Source organism: Ranitomeya imitator, chromosome 8, assembly GCF_032444005.1.
Source record: "Ranitomeya imitator isolate aRanImi1 chromosome 8, aRanImi1.pri, whole genome shotgun sequence".
Lineage (NCBI taxonomy): Eukaryota > Metazoa > Chordata > Amphibia > Anura > Dendrobatidae > Ranitomeya > Ranitomeya imitator.
The window spans coordinates 99,963,385-99,982,988 of NC_091289.1; the positions used below are offsets into that span (position 1 = coordinate 99,963,385).

Sequence of the window (19,604 nt, forward strand, 5' to 3'; positions counted from 1 at the left end):
ATTAGCCCAGGCTAATGCTTTGTTTGTTAGCAACATGATTATAGTCAACACTTTATCCCGATCAGTTGCAAACTGGGCTGCACGTGCAGAGAAATACAGCTGACATTGATTCAAAAACCCCCGAAATTTCTCTCTTTCACCACCAAACCTGAATGGTGGGAGTTTAGGAAAAGCTGGACCAGGAGCCGGGATTGGAGCAGATACCATGTTTGCAGCTGTAATCTCCACATTTGAAAGTCGAGACGCTAAGGCCTGAATAGACGTATCAGCTACATTCGCATTGTGATTAGTTTGCGATTCTAATGTCCCAAGTTTAGTTTTTATAGCCTGCAGCTCCACATGAAGTCCAGAGACAAATGAGCAAAGTTTTTTCATTCGCACCTCCATAGAATCTGACCCAGAGATCTCCATTTTTTTTTTTGGGCTTGAGTATTATGTAATAAACTTAGTGCTAAGTGCAGTGGAGATCAGTATCATGGGTCAGAAAAGAGGCCGAGAGTCAATAGGTTAAGAGTTCAAGAATATTTATAATGATATGCAGGTAAACAGCTATGACACAGCAAGTTAGTAGCAGACAGAGCTGGATAGGCAGTAAGCACGTGTACAGACCGTGGAAGTCCAAGTATGTGAGATCCAGAGACCTGGAGACCAGGCTAGGCCTCCTAGCAGGGAGCAGTCCAGCAGCAGAGACGGGTGCAGAGCAGATCCAGGGAAACAAGTCTTTGCAATGAAGAGATGTAGAACCGGAGACAGATGGGGTATCCAAAGTAACGAAGAAACCAGCAAGATAGCAGTTCTTCCAGCTTGATCACAAGTCAGGAACAAGATACTCAAGCAATGAGTATATATTCAGAGCTCCCTTAAATACACCACAGACAGGAACATGGAAAATCTGACAGGAAACAAGATGGCCCCCGTGAGGCCAATGACTCCATCTTAGGTAAGGGCAAAAGTAACTGAACTGAGGGCAAACAGCAACTAGAAACAGATATACAGTCCAAGTCCTTACAATCAGTGACCATCGGTGATGTCATCGAGGTTACCTCTCGTCACTGAAGATGCATTCCCAGCCAGGCCAATGAACTGTGGTGGTTTCCCTTCAGTGACAAAACATCTCACGGTGCAGAGGCTAGTTCACCGTAGTTCACTGGGAGAATTTCAATGCTGTGAATTTGAACTGCAGTTAATTATTTATTTACAGCGCAACGCCAGCTGATGAATACACCATACATCCGCTCCTGCTCTCACTGTTATTAGCAGCAGCAGTAGTCCCATCAGCTGACAGCAGTGACCGGATGTAAACTTTATACCTCTGATCACAGCTTTGCACTCACACTGTCTTTTGACAGCGTGGGAACCTGTTATGGCTGGCAATCAGGCAACACAGCGTGCAGTAATCAGCGCACATACAGAGATCTGGCAATAACCCAAAACAATAGGACGAGCTCTGAGATGTGGAATCTCTGTAGACTGCAGTACCTGATCTATCCTCACACAACTGGAAGCAGCAGTGGATTGCGCCTATCAACTACCTATGCAACTCGGCACTGCCTGAGGAGCTGACTAGCCTGAAGATAGAAATACAAGCCTGACTTACCTCAGAGAAATACCCCAAAGGAATAGGCAGCCCCCACATATAATGACTGTTAGCAAGATGAAAAGACAAACGTAGGAATGAAGTAGATTCAGCAAAGTGAGGCCCGATATTCTAGACAGAGCGAGGATAGCAAAGAGAACTATGCAGTCTACAAAAAACCCTAAAACGAAAACCACGCAAAGGGGCAAAAAGACCCACCGTGCCGAACTAACAGCACGGCGGTGCACCCCTTTGCTTCTCAGAGCTTCCAGCAAAAGATAATAACAAGCTGGACAGAAAAAACAGAAAACAAACTAGAAGCACTTATCTAGCAGAGCAGCAGGCCCAAGGAAAGATGCAGTAGCTCAGATCCAACACTGGAACATTGACAAGGAGCAAGGAAGACAGACTCAGGTGGAGCTAAATAGCAAGGCAGCCAACGAGCTCACCAAAACACCTGAGGGAGGAAGCCCAGAGACTGCAATACCACTTGTGACCACAGAAGTGAACTCAGCCACAGAATTCACAACAGTACCCCCCCCTTGAGGAGGGGTCACCGAACCCTCACCAGAACCCCCAGGCCGACCAGGATGAGCCACATGAAAGGCACGAACAAGATCTGGGGCATGGACATCAGAGGCAAAAACCCAGGAATTATCTTCCTGAGCATAACCCTTCCATTTGACCAGATACTGGAGTTTCCGTCTAGAGACACGAGAATCCAAAATCTTCTCCACAATATACTCCAATTCCCCCTCCACCAAAACAGGGGCAGGAGGCTCCACAGATGGAACCATAGGTGCCACGTATCTCCTCAACAACGACCTATGGAATACATTATGTATGGAAAAGGAGTCTGGGAGGATCAGACGAAAAGACACCGGATTGAGAATCTCAGAAATCCTATACGGACCAATAAAACGAGGTTTAAATTTAGGAGAGGAAACCTTCATAGGTATATGACGAGAAGATAACCAAACCAGATCCCCAACACGAAGTCGGGGTCCCACACGGCGTCTGCGATTAGCGAAAAGCTGAGCCTTCTCCTGGGACAAGGTCAAATTGTCCACTACCTGAGTCCAGATCTGCTGCAACCTGTCCACCACACAATCCACACCAGGACAGTCTGAAGACTCAACCTGTCCTGAAGAGAAACGAGGATGGAACCCAGAATTGCAGAAAAATGGAGAGACCAAGGTAGCCGAGCTGGCCCGATTATTAAGGGCGAACTCAGCCAACGGCAAAAATGACACCCAATCATCCTGGTCAGCGGAAACAAAACATCTCAGATATTTCTCCAAGGTCTGATTGGTTCGTTCGGTCTGGCCATTAGTCTGAGGATGGAAGGCCGAGGAAAAAGATAGGTCAATGCCCATCCTACCACAAAAGGCTCGCCAGAACCTCGAGACAAACTGGGAACCTCTGTCAGAAACAATATTCTCAGGAATGCCATGTAAACGAACCACATGCTGGAAGAACAAAGGCACCAAATCAGAGGAGGAAGGCAATTTAACCAAGGGCACCAGATGGACCATTTTAGAAAAGCGATCACAGACCACCCAAATGACAGACATCTTTTGAGAAACGGGAAGGTCAGAAATGAAATCCATCGAAATATGTGTCCAAGGCCTCTTCGGGACCGGCAAGGGCAAAAGCAACCCACTGGCACGTGAACAGCAGGGCTTAGCCCTAGCACAAATTCCACAGGACTGCACAAAAGCACGCACATCCCGTGACAGAGATGGCCACCAGAAGGATCTAGCAACCAACTCCCTGGTACCAAAGATTCCTGGATGACCGGCCAGCACCGAACAATGAAGTTCAGAGATAACTTTACTAGTCCACCTATCAGGGACGAACAGTTTCTCGGCCGGACAACGATCAGGTTTATTAGCCTGAAATTTCTGCAACACTCTCCGCAAATCAGGGGAGATGGCAGACACAATGACTCCTTCCTTGAGGATACTCGCCGGCTCAGATAACCCCGGAGAGTCGGGCACAAAACTCCTAGACAGAGCATCCGCCTTCACATTTTTAGAGCCCGGAAGGTATGAAATCACAAAATCAAAACGAGCAAAAAATAACGACCAACGGGCCTGTCTAGGATTCAAGCGCTTGGCAGACTCAAGATAAGTAAGGTTCTTATGATCAGTCAAAACCACCACGCGATGCTTAGCACCCTCAAGCCAATGACGCCACTCCTCGAATGCCCACTTCATGGCCAGCAACTCTCGGTTGCCCACATCATAATTACGCTCAGCAGCAGAAAATTTCCTGGAAAAGAAAGCACATGGTTTGAACACTGAGCAACCAGAACCTCTCTGTGACAAAACCGCCCCTGCACCAATCTCAGAAGCATCAACCTCGACCTGGAACGGAAGAGAAACATTAGGTTGACACAACACAGGGGCACAGCAAAAACGACGCTTCAACTCCTGAAAAGCTTCCACGGCAGCAGAAGACCAATTAACCAAATCAGCACCCTTCTTGGTCAAATCGGTCAATGGTCTGGCAATGCTAGAAAAATTACAGATGAAGCGACGATAAAAATTAGCAAAGCCCAGGAATTTCTGCAAACTTTTTAGAGATGTCGGCTGAGTCCAATCCTGGATGGCCTGAACCTTAACCAGATCCATCTCGATAGTAGAAGGGGAAAAGATGAACCCCAAAAATGAAACTTTCTGCACACCGAAGAGACACTTTGATCCCTTCACGAACAAGGAATTAGCACGCAGTACCTGGAAAACCATTCTGACTTGCTTCACATGAGACTCCCAATCATCTGAGAAGATCAAAATGTCATCCAAGTAAACAATCAAGAATTTATCCAGATACTCACGGAAAATGTCATGCATAAAAGACTGAAAAACAGATGGAGCATTGGCAAGTCCGAACGGCATCACCAGATACTCAAAATGACCCTCGGGCGTATTAAATGCCGTTTTCCATTCATCTCCCTGCCTGATTCTCACCAGATTATACGCACCACGAAGATCAATCTTAGTAAACCAACTAGCCCCCTTAATCCGAGCAAACAAGTCAGAAATCAATGGCAAGGGATACTGAAACTTAACAGTGATCTTATTAAGAAGGCGGTAATCAATACACGGTCTTAGCGAACCATCCTTCTTGGCTACAAAAAAGAACCCTGCTCCCAATGGTGACGACGATGGGCGAATATGTCCCTTCTCCAGGGACTCCTTCACATAACTGCGCATAGCGGTGTGTTCAGGTACGGACAAATTAAATAAACGACCCTTAGGGAATTTACTACCAGGAATCAAATCGATAGCACAATCACAATTCCTATGCGGAGGAAGGGCATCAGACTTGGACTCTTCAAATACATCCTGAAAGTCCGACAAGAACTCTGGGATGTCAGAAGGAATGGATGACGAAATAGACAAAAATGGAACATCACCATGTACTCCCTGACAACCCCAGCTGGTTACCGACATAGAGTTCCAATCCAATACTGGATTATGGGTTTGTAGCCATGGCAACCCCAACACGACCACATCATGCAAATTATGCAGTACCAAAAAGCGAATAACTTCCTGATGTGCAGGAGCCATGCACATGGTCAGCTGGGCCCAGTACTGAGGCTTATTCTTGGCCAGAGGTGTAGCATCAATTCCTCTCAACGGAATAGGACACCGCAAAGGCTCCAAGAAAAATCCACAACGTTTAGCATAATCCAAATCCATCAGATTCAGGGCAGCGCCTGAATCCACAAACGCCATGACAGAATATGATGACAAAGAGCACATTAAGGTAATGGACAAAAGGAATTTGGACTGTACAGTACCAATAACGGCAGAGCTATCGAACCGCCTAGTGCGTTTAGGACAATTAGAAATAGCATGAGTAGAATCACCACAATAGAAACACAGTCTGTTCAGACGTCTGTGTTCGTGCCGTTCTACTTTAGTCATAGTCCTGTCGCACTGCATAGGCTCAGGCTTACTCTCAGACAATACCGCCAGATGGTGCACAGATTTACGCTCGCGCAAGCGACGACCGATCTGAATGGCCAAGGACATAGACTCATTCAAACCAGCAGGCATAGGAAATCCCACCATTACATCCTTAAGAGCTTCAGAGAGACCCTTTCTGAACAAAGCCGCTAGTGCAGATTCATTCCACAGAGTGAGTACTGACCATTTTCTAAATTTCTGACAATATACTTCTACATCATCCTGACCCTGGCATAAAGCCAGCAGATTTTTCTCAGCTTGATCCACTGAATTAGGCTCATCGTAAAGCAATCCCAGCGCCTGGAAAAATGCATCAACATTACTCAATGCAGAATCTCCTGGTGCAAGAGAAAACGCCCAGTCCTGTGGGTCGCCACGCAAAAAAGAAATAATAATCAAAACCTGTTGAATAGGATTACCAGAAGAATGAGGTTTCAAGGCCAAAAATAGCTTACAATTATTTCTGAAGCTCAGGAACTTAGTTCTGTCACCAAAAAACAAATCAGGAATCGGAATTCTTGGTTCTAGCATCGATTTCTGATCAATAGTATCTTGAATCTTTTGTACATTTACAACGAGATTATCCATTGAGGAGCACAGAGCCTGAATATCCATGTCCACAGCTGTGTCCTGAAGCACTCTAATGTCTAGGGGAAAAAAAAGACTGAAGACAGAGCTAAGAAAAAAAAATGATGTCAGGATTTCTTTTTTCCCTCTATTGGAAATCATTGGCTGGCTCCTTGTACTGTTATGGCTGGCAATCAGGCAACACAGCGTGCAGTAATCAGCGCACATACAGAGATCTGGCAATAACCCAAAACAATAGGACGAGCTCTGAGACGTGGAATCTCTGTAGACTGCAGTACCTGATCTATCCTCACACAACTGGAAGCAGCAGTGGATTGCGCCTATCAACTACCTATGCAACTCGGCACTGCCTGAGGAGCTGACTAGCCTGAAGATAGAAATACAAGCCTGACTTACCTCAGAGAAATACCCCAAAGGAATAGGCAGCCCCCACATATAATGACTGTTAGCAAGATGAAAAGACAAACGTAGGAATGAAGTAGATTCAGCAAAGTGAGGCCCGATATTCTAGACAGAGCGAGGATAGCAAAGAGAACTATGCAGTCTACAAAAAACCCTAAAACGAAAACCACGCAAAGGGGCAAAAAGACCCACCGTGCCGAACTAACAGCACGGCGGTGCACCCCTTTGCTTCTCAGAGCTTCCAGCAAAAGATAATAACAAGCTGGACAGAAAAAACAGAAAACAAACTAGAAGCACTTATCTAGCAGAGCAGCAGGCCCAAGGAAAGATGCAGTAGCTCAGATCCAACACTGGAACATTGACAAGGAGCAAGGAAGACAGACTCAGGTGGAGCTAAATAGCAAGGCAGCCAACGAGCTCACCAAAACACCTGAGGGAGGAAGCCCAGAGACTGCAATACCACTTGTGACCACAGAAGTGAACTCAGCCACAGAATTCACAACAGGAACCGCGTCTGTTTCACTGGCGGTGATGATTTAATGCCGATCAGAAGCAGTGTTTGCCACACTGTCATGCACATGACTGTGTGGCAAACACTGGATGTTCAGGCCCCCCGTTCAAGTGTTTGGGTTGGAGTTTGGGTTCAAGCACTGTTCTGGTACGTGATCTCAAACTTTTTGTAACTGTTCGGCGAACCTGCTGGACCCGAACATCCAGGTATCTGCCCATCTCTACTGACAAGCATTTGCTTCCGATTTACTAAAATCACCAGGAAAATGGCATCACAACAACCCGACAAAAGTAATCACACTTTTTAAAAAATGAAAAACTTTAGGACGCTACTGTAAGTTAAGTGCTGCTGGACCACTAGTAGTGTCACTAGCACTGGACTTCTGGACTCATGGATAGATTCTTTTCTAGTTACAAGATTTTCAAGCAAGCACCAGATTACCAATGTGATGAGACACAGGACCTTAGGATTACCCAAAGTATTGTTTCACATCACCTGATAGGACACAGGAAACTAGAGGCCATTATCTTGGAAAATGCAGGCCTATGGCACAGGATATCACAATATCATCATCATGTAAAATCAATAGATAACTTGCTGCTCGGCTTATGGCATGCATATCATGTGAAACAGAGGTTTGGTGAATACTGAATTTATTTCTAAGTGCCATACCTATGGCATGATTAACCCCTTAACGACCGCCGATACGCCTTTTAATGGCGGCCGCTAAGGGTACTTAAACCACAGCGCCGTTAATTAACGGCGCTGTGAAAAAAGTAAATAGCGTCCCCCAGAGTCGGATTTTCTCCGGGGTCTCGGCTGCCGGGGGTAGCCGAGACCCCAGAGAACATGATTCGGGGGTTTTTTCACCGACCCCGCATTTGCGATCGCCAGTAATTAACCGTTTACCGGCGATCGCAAAAAAAAGCGATTTCTTTTTAATTTCTCTGTCCTCCGATGTGATCGCACATCAGAGGACAGAGAAATGGGGTCCCAGGTAGCCCCCCAATACTTACCTGTCTCCCCCGGTGCTCCTCGTGGATCCCGATGGGCGCCACCATCTTCAAAATGGTGGGCGCATGCGCAGTGCGCCCGCCGTCCGGCACCGGGAGAATCTTTGGGGTCTCGGCTGCCGGGGGTAGCCGAGACCCCAAAGAACATGATCGGGGTCGGTTTTACCGACCCCTGTTTTGCGATCGCCGGTAATTAACTGTTTACCGGCGACCGCAAAAAAAAAAAGAAGCAAAGTGTAATTCTCTGTCCTCTGATGTGATCGACATCAGAGAACAGAGAAATAGGGGGATTCGGGGACCCTATCATACTTCTCCGGTGTCCCTGGGTCCTCCTGCTGCTCGTCCTGGCTGCTGGGGAAAAGAAAATGGCGGGCGCATGCGCAGTGCGCCCGCCATCTATCGCCATCTGCCGGCCGGCAGGAGAAGAGCAGTTGGGGCTAAAATTAGGGTTAGGGTTAGGGCTAGAGTTAGGGTTAGGGCTAGGGTTAGGGATAGGGTTAGGGCTAGGGTTAGGGTTAGGGTTAGGGCTAGGGTTAGGGTTCGGGCTAAATTTAGGGTTAGGGTTGGGGCTAAATTCAGGGTTAGGGTTGGGGCTAAATTTAGGGTTATGGTTGGGGCTAAATTTAGGGTTAGGGTTGGGGCTAAATTTAGGGTTAGGGTTGGGGCTAAATTTAGGGTTAGGCTTCTCTCACACTTACGTCAGTACGGGGCCGTCGCAATGCGTCGGCCCGACATACCGACGCACGTTGTGAAAATTGTGCACAACATGGGCAGCGGATGTAGTTTTTCAACGCATCCGCTGCCCAATCTATGTCCTGGGGAGGAGGGGGCAGAGTTACGACCACGCATGCGCAGTCAGAAATGGCGGACGCGACGTACAAAAAAACATTACATTGAACGTTTTTTGTGCCGATGGTCCGCCAAAACACAACTGATCCAGTGCACGACGGACGCAACGTGTGGCCATCCGTCACGATCCGTCGGCAATACAAGTCTATGGGCAAAAAACGCATCCTGCGGGCACATTTGCAGGATCCGTTTTTTGTCCAAAACGATGGATTGCGATGGATGCCAAACAACGCAAGTGTGAAAGTAGCCTTAGGGATAGGGTTAGGGTTGGGGCTAAAGTTAGGGCTAGGGTTGGGGCTAAAGTTAGGGTTAGAGTTGGGATTAGAGTTAGGGTTTGGATTAGGGTTGGTATTAGGGTCAGGGTTGGCATTAGGGTTACGCTTGGGATTAGGGTTAGGTTTGGGATTAGGGTTAAGGTTAGGGTTGTGATTAGGGGTGTATTGTGATTAGGGTTAGGTTTGAGGTTAGGGTTGAGATTAGGATTAGGGGTGTGTTGGATTTAGGGTTTTGATTAGGGTTATGGTTAGGGTTGACATTAGGGTTGTTTTGGGGTAAGGGTTGTGATTATCGTTAGGGTTAGTGATTAGAATTATGGATCGGGTTGGGATTAGGGTTAGGGGTCTGTTGGGTTAGGGTTGGAGCTAGAATTGGGGGGTTTCCACTGTTTAGGTACATCAGGGGGTCTCCAAACACGACAGCCGATTTTGCGCTCAAAAAGTCAAATGGTGCTCCCTCCCTTCTGAGCTCTGCCGTGCGCCCAAACACTGGGTTACCCCCACATATGGGGCAGCAGCGTACTTGGGATAAATTGGACAACAACTTTTGGGGTCCAATTTCTCCTGTTACCCTTGTGAAAATAAAAACTTGGGCTACAAAATCTTTTTTGTGGAAACAAAAAATATTTTTTTATTTTCACGACTCTGCATTCTAAACTTCTGTGAAGCACTTGGGCATTCAAAGTTCTCACCACACATCTAGATGAGTTTCTTGGGGGGTCTAGTTTCCAAAGCGGGGTCACTTGTGGGGGGTTACTACTGTTTAGGTACATCAGGGGCTCTGCAAATGCAACATAATGCCCACAGACCATTCTATCTAAGTCTGCATTCCAAAACGGCGCTCCTTCCCTTCCGAGCTCTGCCGTGCGCCCAAACAGTGGTTTACCCCACATATGGGGAATCAGCGTACTCGGGATAAATTGGACAACAACGTTAGTGGTCCAATTTCTCCTATTACCCTTGTGAAAATAAAAACTTGGGGGCTACAAAATCTTTTTTGTGCAAAAAAAATAATTTTTTTATTTTCACGACTCTGCATTCTGAACTTCTGTGAAACACTTGGGCATTCAAAGTTCTCACCACACATCTAGATAAGTTCCTTGGGGGTCTAGTTTCCAAAATGGGGTCACTTGTGGAGGGTTTCTACTGTTTAGGTACATCAGGGGCTCTGCAAACGCAACATAACGCCCGCAGACCATTCTATCAAAGTCTGCATTCCAAAACGGCGCTCCTTCCTTCCGAGCTCTGCCGTGCGCCCAAACAGTGGTTTACCCCCACATATGGGGTACTAGCATACTCAGGACAAATTGGACAACAACATTTGGGGTCCGATTTCTCTTGTTACCCTTGTGAAAATAAAAACTTGGGGGCTAAAAAATCTTTTTTGTGGAAAAAAAATATTTTTTATTTTCACGACTCTGCATTCTAAACTTCTGTGAAGCACTTGGGCATTCAAAGTTCTCACCACACATCTAGATAAGTTCCATGAGGGGGTCTAGTTTCCAAAATGGTGTCACTTGTGGGGGTTTACACTGTTTAGGCACATCAGGGGCTCTCCAAACGCGACATGGCGTCCAATCTCAATTCCTGCCAATTCAACATTGAAAAAGTAAAACGGCGCTCCTTCACTTCCAAGCTCTGCGGTGCGCCCAAACAGTGGTTTACCCCCACATATCGGGTATTGGCGTATTCAGGAGAAATCGCACTAAAACTTTTGTGGTCTAATTTCTCCTGTTACCCTTGTGAAAATAAGAATTTGTGGGCGAAAAGATCATTTTTGTGTAAACAAATGCGATTTTTTATTTTCACAGCTCTACGTTATAAACTTCTGTGAAGCTCTTGGGGGTTCAAAGTGCTCAACACACATCTAGATAAGTTCCTTAAGGGGTCTAGTTTACAAAATGGTGTCAATTGTGGGGGGTTTCCACTGTTTAGGCACATCAGGGGCTCTCTAAACGTGACATGGCGTCCGATCTCAATTCCAGCCAATTCTGCATTGAAAAAGTCAAACGGCGCTCCTTCACTTCCAAGTTCTTTGGTGCGCCCAAACAGTGGTTTACCCCCACATATGGGGTATTGGCGTATTCAGGAGAAATTGCATAACAAAATTTATGGTTAAATTTCTGTTTTTACACTTGTGAAAATAAAAAAAATGGTTCTGAATTAAAATGTTTGCAAAAAAAAGTTAAATGTTCATTTTTTCCTTCCACATTGTTTCAGTTCCTGTGAAGCACGTAAAGGGTTAATAAACTTCTTGAATGTGGTTTTGAGAACCTTGAGGGGTGTCGTTTTTGGAATGTTGTCACACTTGGTTATTTTCTATCATATAGACCCCTCAAAATGACTTCAAATGTGAAGTGGTCCCTAAAAAAAAAGGTGTTGTAAAAATGAGAAATTGCTGGTCAACTTTTAACCCTTATAACTCCCTAACAAAAAAATTTTGTTTCCAAAATTGTGCTGATGTAAAGTAGACATGTGTGAAATGTTATTTATTAACTATTTTTCATGACATAACTCTCTGATTTAAGGGCATAAAAATACAAAGTTTGAAAATTGCAAAATTTTAAAAATTTTCGCCATATTTCCATTTTTTTCATAAATAATCGCAAGTAATATTGAAGAATTGTTACCACTGAGATGAAGTACAATATGTCATGAAAAAACAATCTCAGAATCAGCTGGGATCCGTTGAAGCGTTCCAGAGTTATAACCTCATAAAGTGACAGTGGTCAGAATTGCAAAAATTGGCTCGGTCATTAAGTACCAAATTGGCTCTGTCACTAAGGGGTTAATTTTATGGGCACTATACATGTCAGAGTCACTGTCTTTTTACAATTTGTAGGGCTACTCTCCATGTAGTAATGGTATTTTCACATTATCTGTATATCACTAATCCACTTAAATTTAACCAGCCCAACTCTGAATCCACAATACAAAGCTCATAAGTATAACAGTCACTGATGATGATAATAATGGTGTTAACACTGTAATTTTTGTTAATGTTCAGTATTGATCTTTGTGGAATGATTTGGTTACTATTTGGTGGTATTATGCTCTGCCATACTGTGGCGATATTTTTACCTTGTATATGATTTTATAGATACGGTACATTGGTCTTGATATAGTGGATTTCGTTCAGTGATGATATGGTGCTTATATTCAGACATTATGTAGTAAAAATATAGGGTCATGGTCTGGAAGTATTTCATCCTTTTAGGTGATATTATTGGTATATTGGTTTTGGTAGTGTTCACTTTCTTCAGTAACAGTTGCTGATATTATTTGTTATTTGGTAACTGTGAGGAATAACTGAAACTTTGGACGACATATGGGCCACATTCTGGAGAAATTTTGTACAAATTTGGGGTCCATCTTCTCCTATTACCTTTATGAAAAGGAAAAGGAACATTTTAAGCTAAAGCATAATTTTTACGTAAATAATTTCATTTTTCATTTTTATATTCCAATGGTGTAAACTTTTGTGAAGCATCTGTTTTATTCTAAATGATTGCTACTTGAATTCCTTGAGGTGTATAGATTTCAAAATGTAATCATTTGGGAAGGGGAGTCATGCTATATATTCCAATCAAAATTTCTCTCCAAAAAAAATGGTGCATCTGATTTTCCAAGCACTGCCTGTTACTAAAACATTCACTTTTGACCCCATAAGGGGTTTTGCTGAATTTCTGAGAAATTGCGTAATACATTGTGGGACTAATTATTGCCTATTACCCTTTGTGGCAATAAAAAGTTTAGGGTTAAAGCAATATTTTAGTGGAAAAAAATATAAATTTTCATTTGTTTTTAAACTTTGTGTGAATTTCTGAAAGGCACTGAAAGACTGAAATATTCTGGTAGAAGTTTTGAATACATTAAGGGCTGCAGTTTTTAAAATCAGCTTTGTTTTGCTTTTTAATAAATGTACCACTCAAAGTCACTTCAAATCAGAAAAGTTCTGTTTAACAAATAAAATTTGGAAGTATTCACGAAAAATGGAAATTTGCTGCTAAACTTTATCCCTTCTAAAAAGAAAATTAAAGATGGCTGAAAAAATCTTGCAGTCCAAAAGTAGAAACATGGGAAATGTCATTTATTAACCATTTTGTTTGAAATCTGCTATTAGTGCATACAAATTTAAAGTCAGAAACATTTTCTAAATGTTCTAAATTTATGATTATTTTCATAAATAGATACAAGTTTTATTGACCTAAATTTACCATTCACATAAAGTACAGTATGTCACGAAAAAAACAATCTCAATCACTGGGATATGTAGAAGCATTCCAGAGTTCAAACTCCTAACCTCATAAAATGACACAGATCAGGATTAAAAAAATAGGGCTTTGTCAATAGGCTCAAATGTAACTTGTTCCTTAAGGGTTTAAAGAAAAAATCAACATGAAACATAAAACCTTACCTTGCTTTCTTTTTATCTAAAAGAGAAGAAGAAAGTGCATTATTTCTATAATGCTAAAGCTTTTGAAAACTTTCTATTTACATTTAATATATGGGAAAAAGAGTCTTGTCGATAGCTGGCAGAAGACACCAAGCATGCTTGTGTCTTTGTGGGAAATCTCATGAAATTATATTCAGGAAAAAACAATGGGAAAAGCAAGATGATTTAGAAGTGTGAGACCCACTTGTCTAGAATTTATTGAACTGTGTTGCACATATCTGGTGGCCAACTAACCTCTTCCGAAACACATTGTTACAATAAATTTTACCATGTATCGCTCTCCCTACATCTCTTTCTTCTTGTGGTATTAATTTTATAGAATTTAAATGTAAATTAGCACCTCTGGACAATACCTGTCATTTAAGCTAAGTGGCAGGCAACTGTGCTACTGAGGAATCGTTCCCTGAGGAAGCGATCATTGGCATTATGTGTGGGGTCGCAGTTCTTACACAGCAATATTGGGACAGACTTGACATGGTCTTATTTTCCTCTTTCTCACACATGACACTTTGCATTGGATAGCTACACTTTTAAAATACATTGTAGGATTGTGGACTGTCTGAACCTGTTTCTGCTGCTGAAGACAACCGACTTGCTTTGTGAATACCGTTGTGCATTTTTATATGAAAAAGTAACTTGTGTCTAATGTACTGTATTATGGTAATGTACAGTATATAAGGTGTTAATGCATAATGGTAGTAAAGTTTAAAGGGAATCTGTCACCTCAAATTGGCGGGCTATGTAAATGCCCTGTGTCCGGTCCGATGGGCAGTGTTTCGTCTTCTTTCCTGCACCCTATCCTTCCCCGCTGTCCGCAATATTTTTGGGAATTTGAGTAGGTGTCCTCCATAGTTCGCACGTGCGCAATACAATCTTGCCTCGCACACGCTTAGTATGCTTTTGCCCAACTGCGGGCAAAGCCGAAAAGCATTACTGCGCATGTCCTGGAAGTATTTCGCTGTGTGCACACGAGAACTATGGAGGACACCTACTCAAATTCCCGAAAATATTGCAGACAGCGGGGAAGGATGGAGTGGAGGAAAGAAGACGAAACACAGCCCATCGGGCTGGACACTAGGCATTTACATAGCCCGCCAATTTGAGGTGACAGATTCCCTTTAAGATAGCATAAGATACTATATAGCATAATAATTATATGTTTAGCATATAAGATAAGAAATGGTTAACCCTAGAATGCGTATCAGTGCTTACTTTTTTGCTATTATCTGTAAAATTACTTTAGTTACAATTTTAAAAATCTAGGAATTCCTCAAGTACGTCGTTATTGGTAATGTCCAGTTGGTCATATATCAGTTGGTGGCTCCTGAGGACAGAAGCCTAGAGGCAGCCTACAAGTGTGTGTGATGCACCCCACACCCTACAACACACTGGGACTTGGACACCGCTTGTCTGTAAAGTGCCAGAGTGCAACCGGACAGCAGCTAGTCACAACTGCTGCTCTGCCGCACTTTACTTTTGGCATAGTCAATAGGATCGATCCATGCATTAATAAAACTTGACAGATTTGGGTAAGGATTCAGTAAAAGCAAAGATGGTGCTGAAGACCAATAACAAAATGGCGGTGAGTGGCGAAAAATGGTTAGATCGACCCACCTATCGGGAGTGTACCCTAAGAGAAACTGCCAGGAGGAGGATCGTACAGAGCGTCTGGCCACTGGTGAGCAGTACCTGCCCAAAATAGGCAAGATGAAAGACAAAGAAATCATGTCTGTTGCAGCAAGTCAATGGAGAATGGGCAGACACTGCCAGAAAACAGGCAGGTGAGCCATAAGTAGCTCCAACCTAGAAAGGGTGGAACCATGAAGGGACTCAGAAGCCAGAAAAAAAGATGCCATTCATTGGTAGTAAATCGGCGAGAGAACAACAGAGTGAGATCATCTCAGAATCGAGCGAGACCTCTGTGGGTGCAACTGCAGGTGTAGAAGAACCAGAGCAGGCCAGACTGGCAGTAAAGGTAGCAGATGCCTGTCGTCCAGAACCATCTGACTTCACAGAGCCACCAAGGCCTGAGCCCAGGCTGCAGGCTTCATCACTGGGGTTCCTGCAAACAGGAGATCCAGGATCCAGCTACTAGTAAGCGAACTGAGCGGGTTGGGCTGGTCAGAGGAGAGAAGGAGGCAAGCCATGACCAGGAGATATGCTAGTGGGCCTACAAGCCATAAGGTACAGACAGTTAGTGTCCCGGGGAAAGGTAGTCACCCATGACCCCTAGCTTGAATTAGAGTTCATTAAGGAATTAGGAACCAGTTTCCATATTTAGTTTAAGCAGATGTGAGTCGATACAGAGCACCTACCACAAAGACTGCAGCAGCTGATGACAGGGCCCAGGGTCACCTTCCTAAAATGGAGGTGCGACATCGGTGGTATACTGTGTTCATGATCCAGGAAAGCAGTGACCAGGATGAACCTTTCCTGCAAAATGAATGGACCTGGGAGAGACTTCTCGAGTCGACTTGAGCCAGGGGCCACCACACTTGGGAGATTGAAAGGTCTTTGGAGGCTCCCACCTCTTATGTGGAAGCAGTTGACAGGTGACACAGTGGACTGTCGCCCATTTCTACATGTCGGAAACTCCTGGGAATCAGCCTCCAGGGAGCAGATGGAGACAATCCTCAAACCCACCTAAGGAAGAATTGTGAAATAATGAGGATGCCTGTGTAGGGGGATTGAATAATGTTGCTGCCCTACCTTTCCTCCTTAATAGGTCCTGGTATCATATGTGGTAGTGTAATATAAGTTAATGTGTATTGGTACTGCTACACTAATTACCATTTCCTGTGCAATGTGCATATTTGTGATGCTATGTTTAGAATAGGGAAAGTGTAGTGTCCAATTATGGCCACTAGATGGGGCACTATAGCATTTATAGTATATTCAGTTACTTAGTGTAAGGAAATGGTTAAACGCAGGAGGGGCTGCTGTGTGGTAAGCAAGTGTGTCATGTTAGGTGTTATGAACTGGTGGCCTTGGAGCAGCAGGAGACGTACTCTGGAGAAGGTGGTCCCTGTACTGACCACAAACCCTGAACCTAGCAGCACAACTAAAAGTAGCCGTGGGGGGTACCTAACACTCCCTAGACCCCTCGGCACAGCCTAAGATCTAACTACCCCTAAAGACAGAAACATGAAACCTATCTTGCCTCAGAGAAAATCCCCAAAGGATAGATAGCCCCCCACAAATATTGACTGTGAGAGGAGAGGGAAAAAACATACGCAGAAATGAAATCAGATTTTAGCATAGGAGGCCATACTAGCTAAAAAGAAAGAATAGAACAGAGTACTATGCGGTCAGTATAAAAACACTAGAAAATATCCACTGCAGAAAATACGGATCACCACATCTGACTAAAGACATGGGGGGTATATCTGCATCTCCAGAGAAATAGCTAGGCTGCAAAAAATCCTTCACAGACCAAGCTGGACAAGACAAAAGCATGAAAATGCACAGAACTATAAGGTCCACTGCAGGTGGACAGCAAAAACAAAGCCAGGACTTATCTTTATAGAAAAACACAGCAAACTGGAGAGACCAGCAGGGAAGTGAATCCTTCAAGAACAATGGACAACTGGCACTGACTAAAGGATCCTGCAAAGCTATATACCCCAGTCAGTCCTGCAATTAGTAGATACACATGTCCACTCCTGCAATCCAGGCACAACTGCATTACCCTCTACAACCACCGGAGGGAGCCCAAAAGCTGAATTCACAACAGTTAGGAAGTTCAGAAGGGCCTAGGCGCCCGAAGTGTCCACACTGGGTCTAAGGCCAGGACGCTCCAGCAGACACGTAACATTTCAAGTGGAGAATACAGTCATGTGGAGTCCTATAGGGACAGAAGGACAGCATACAGCAGTAGGGCTACTGCAGTATGGAGTGGAAGGAAGAGGTCCGGGAAAGTACAGGGAGCAGGTGGTTCAAGATGTGGCAGATCACGGCATGGGCAGATACTCTCAAATCTAGGACGAAACGGATGAGGAAAAACCCAGAAGTAGTGAGTCTGGACAAGGAGAATGCTGTGGTACCACCTAAGGCATTATTACCCCGTAATGCACTGAAGGACGTGGGACTGAGTACAGGGAAGATGCAGGATGTGTACTGTATGGAGCCTGACTTGTATGCTGATTCTGAAAAGAATATCCTGCAAAGTGTATTGAGTAAAGTTTTTTGTTGTGCATTTGAAATGGACTGTATCTCAATTCTTGTGAAGTAAATTACAGTAAGTCCCCAGCACCGCGCAGGAGTCCCTGTTGGTGAGGAGAGAGAAGACACAGGTATGCTGACCAAAGAATGTTATTTTTCTGTGAGGGGAGGCCAGGACACAAAGACCCCAGGGTCCTCGGCCATGACTACGGTCCTGGCCAAACCTTACACCTGAATCCAGAAACTTGTCCCAGAGGAAAAGAAGGTTGCATGGTGCCCATTGCATAGGAGAAGAACCACCAAAACAAACTGTTCCATGTCCCCATGGCCAGAGGCCCTGCAATAACCAGATACCAACTAATGTTGGCCAGGACGGCTTATGAGTTTAGTGTCTCTCCCTCTCCCAGATTGTTTTACTCATTTTGTATAACACCCTGCTGAATTGCTGTACTGTGAACCACTAAGGGTCTCAAAACCTTTCTGTCTTATGAACTGTATAACTTGAAGGGACTGTTGTGCACAAAATAGGGAATGAAGGAAACAGTTGACCCAAAGATTTGAGCCAGGTCAGAACTGTATGAACTATGCTCCAAAACTGTAGGAGCTGCTGAGGTGTTGGCCAAATGGGCCTGTTATTAAAAAGGAACTTAGACACACGGTGTCAAGGTCTTCAAACTAGTGAGACTGGGGTCATGTAGAACCCGAATGAACTGGATTACGCCTATGGACTGTTGGGCAACTGTTAATGTATAGGCCTAAGAGCCACAGTTTTTCTGGAACATCGTCTTGGATGGACATTGATCTGCAGTTCTAACTGAGAGGACTGCTTATTTCAAAGTTTTGTGAAGGAAAAGGACATGGTATGTGCTCAAGAACTGTTTGTCGGTTGTTATGCTGGCCTACGGGTCCAGTAACTTTCATTGTTTAATTTTGGGGTCAGCGCACTCACTGGCAACAGACACTCTATACCTTAGAAGAGAGGAAACTAATTATTTAAATGTTTTGTTCCAGAATGGCCGTGATGACCAGGTTTAAAGATGGGAGGAATGTTTACTGGCTTACCCTGTCCCAGCCTCTGAAGAAAACAGATGTGCTATATGAATATCGTCATGTGGTTTTATATGTAAAAGTAACGTGTATCTAATATACTGTAATTTATTATAATGTATTATGATGATGTTCAGTATATAAGGTATTAATGCATAATGTGAGTAAAGCCTAGGAAAGCGCAAGATAAAGACTGAGGATAATAGCTTTAGCAAATAAGATAGGAAATGGTTAATGATAGAACTAGCCCAGTGGGTGGGCACTAGTGTAAAATAAAAGGGAAGGCACCTCCTGGTCAGAGGTAGTTCAGCTTCAGTTAGTGAAGTGCCTAGTGAAGGCCAAGTTCAGGTGGTGTGGGTTGCTAGGAGCAGCATGGGCCAACCGTTCAAGGCAGTGGGAGGCCTAATTGAGGTCCCTGATTCCCTGCTCCCTGACTTTCCAACAGTGTCCATAATCTAGGGCTTGGACCAGGTACCATAGAGCAGGCCTGGTCTTTTGACATCATGAGGTCAGTGGATGTTGAATTACGTTAGTTGCAGGCGGCTGCTCCTGGGTGAAGTGACGGACTAGACATTGAATCTCTAAGGCTTATAGACTCAGCATGCTTGGGGTTAGTTCAGAATAGATGGGTGGCAGGATTGGAGAGATGTTGTACTAAGGAGGAAGGAAGTGCAAATTGCTGTGCCCTATCCCACATGTGCCCACCCGAGGAACTTGGACTGCTTAGTAAATGTTGGACTGTTACAAAG

The 19,604-nt window shown here is 44.2% G+C and overlaps 1 protein-coding gene across 2 annotated transcripts in view; it reads right to left on the reverse strand.

Moving 5' to 3' along the window:
* LOC138647880 (L-selectin-like) overlaps positions 1-19,604 on the reverse strand; it is a 463,506-nt gene that overhangs the window by 18,303 nt on the left and 425,599 nt on the right. For both annotated transcript variants that reach the window (XM_069737217.1, XM_069737216.1), the window contains exon 9: positions 13,609-13,624. In XM_069737217.1, coding sequence (XP_069593318.1) covers positions 13,609-13,624 — 16 coding nt within the window. The remainder of the gene's footprint in view (positions 1-13,608; positions 13,625-19,604) is intronic.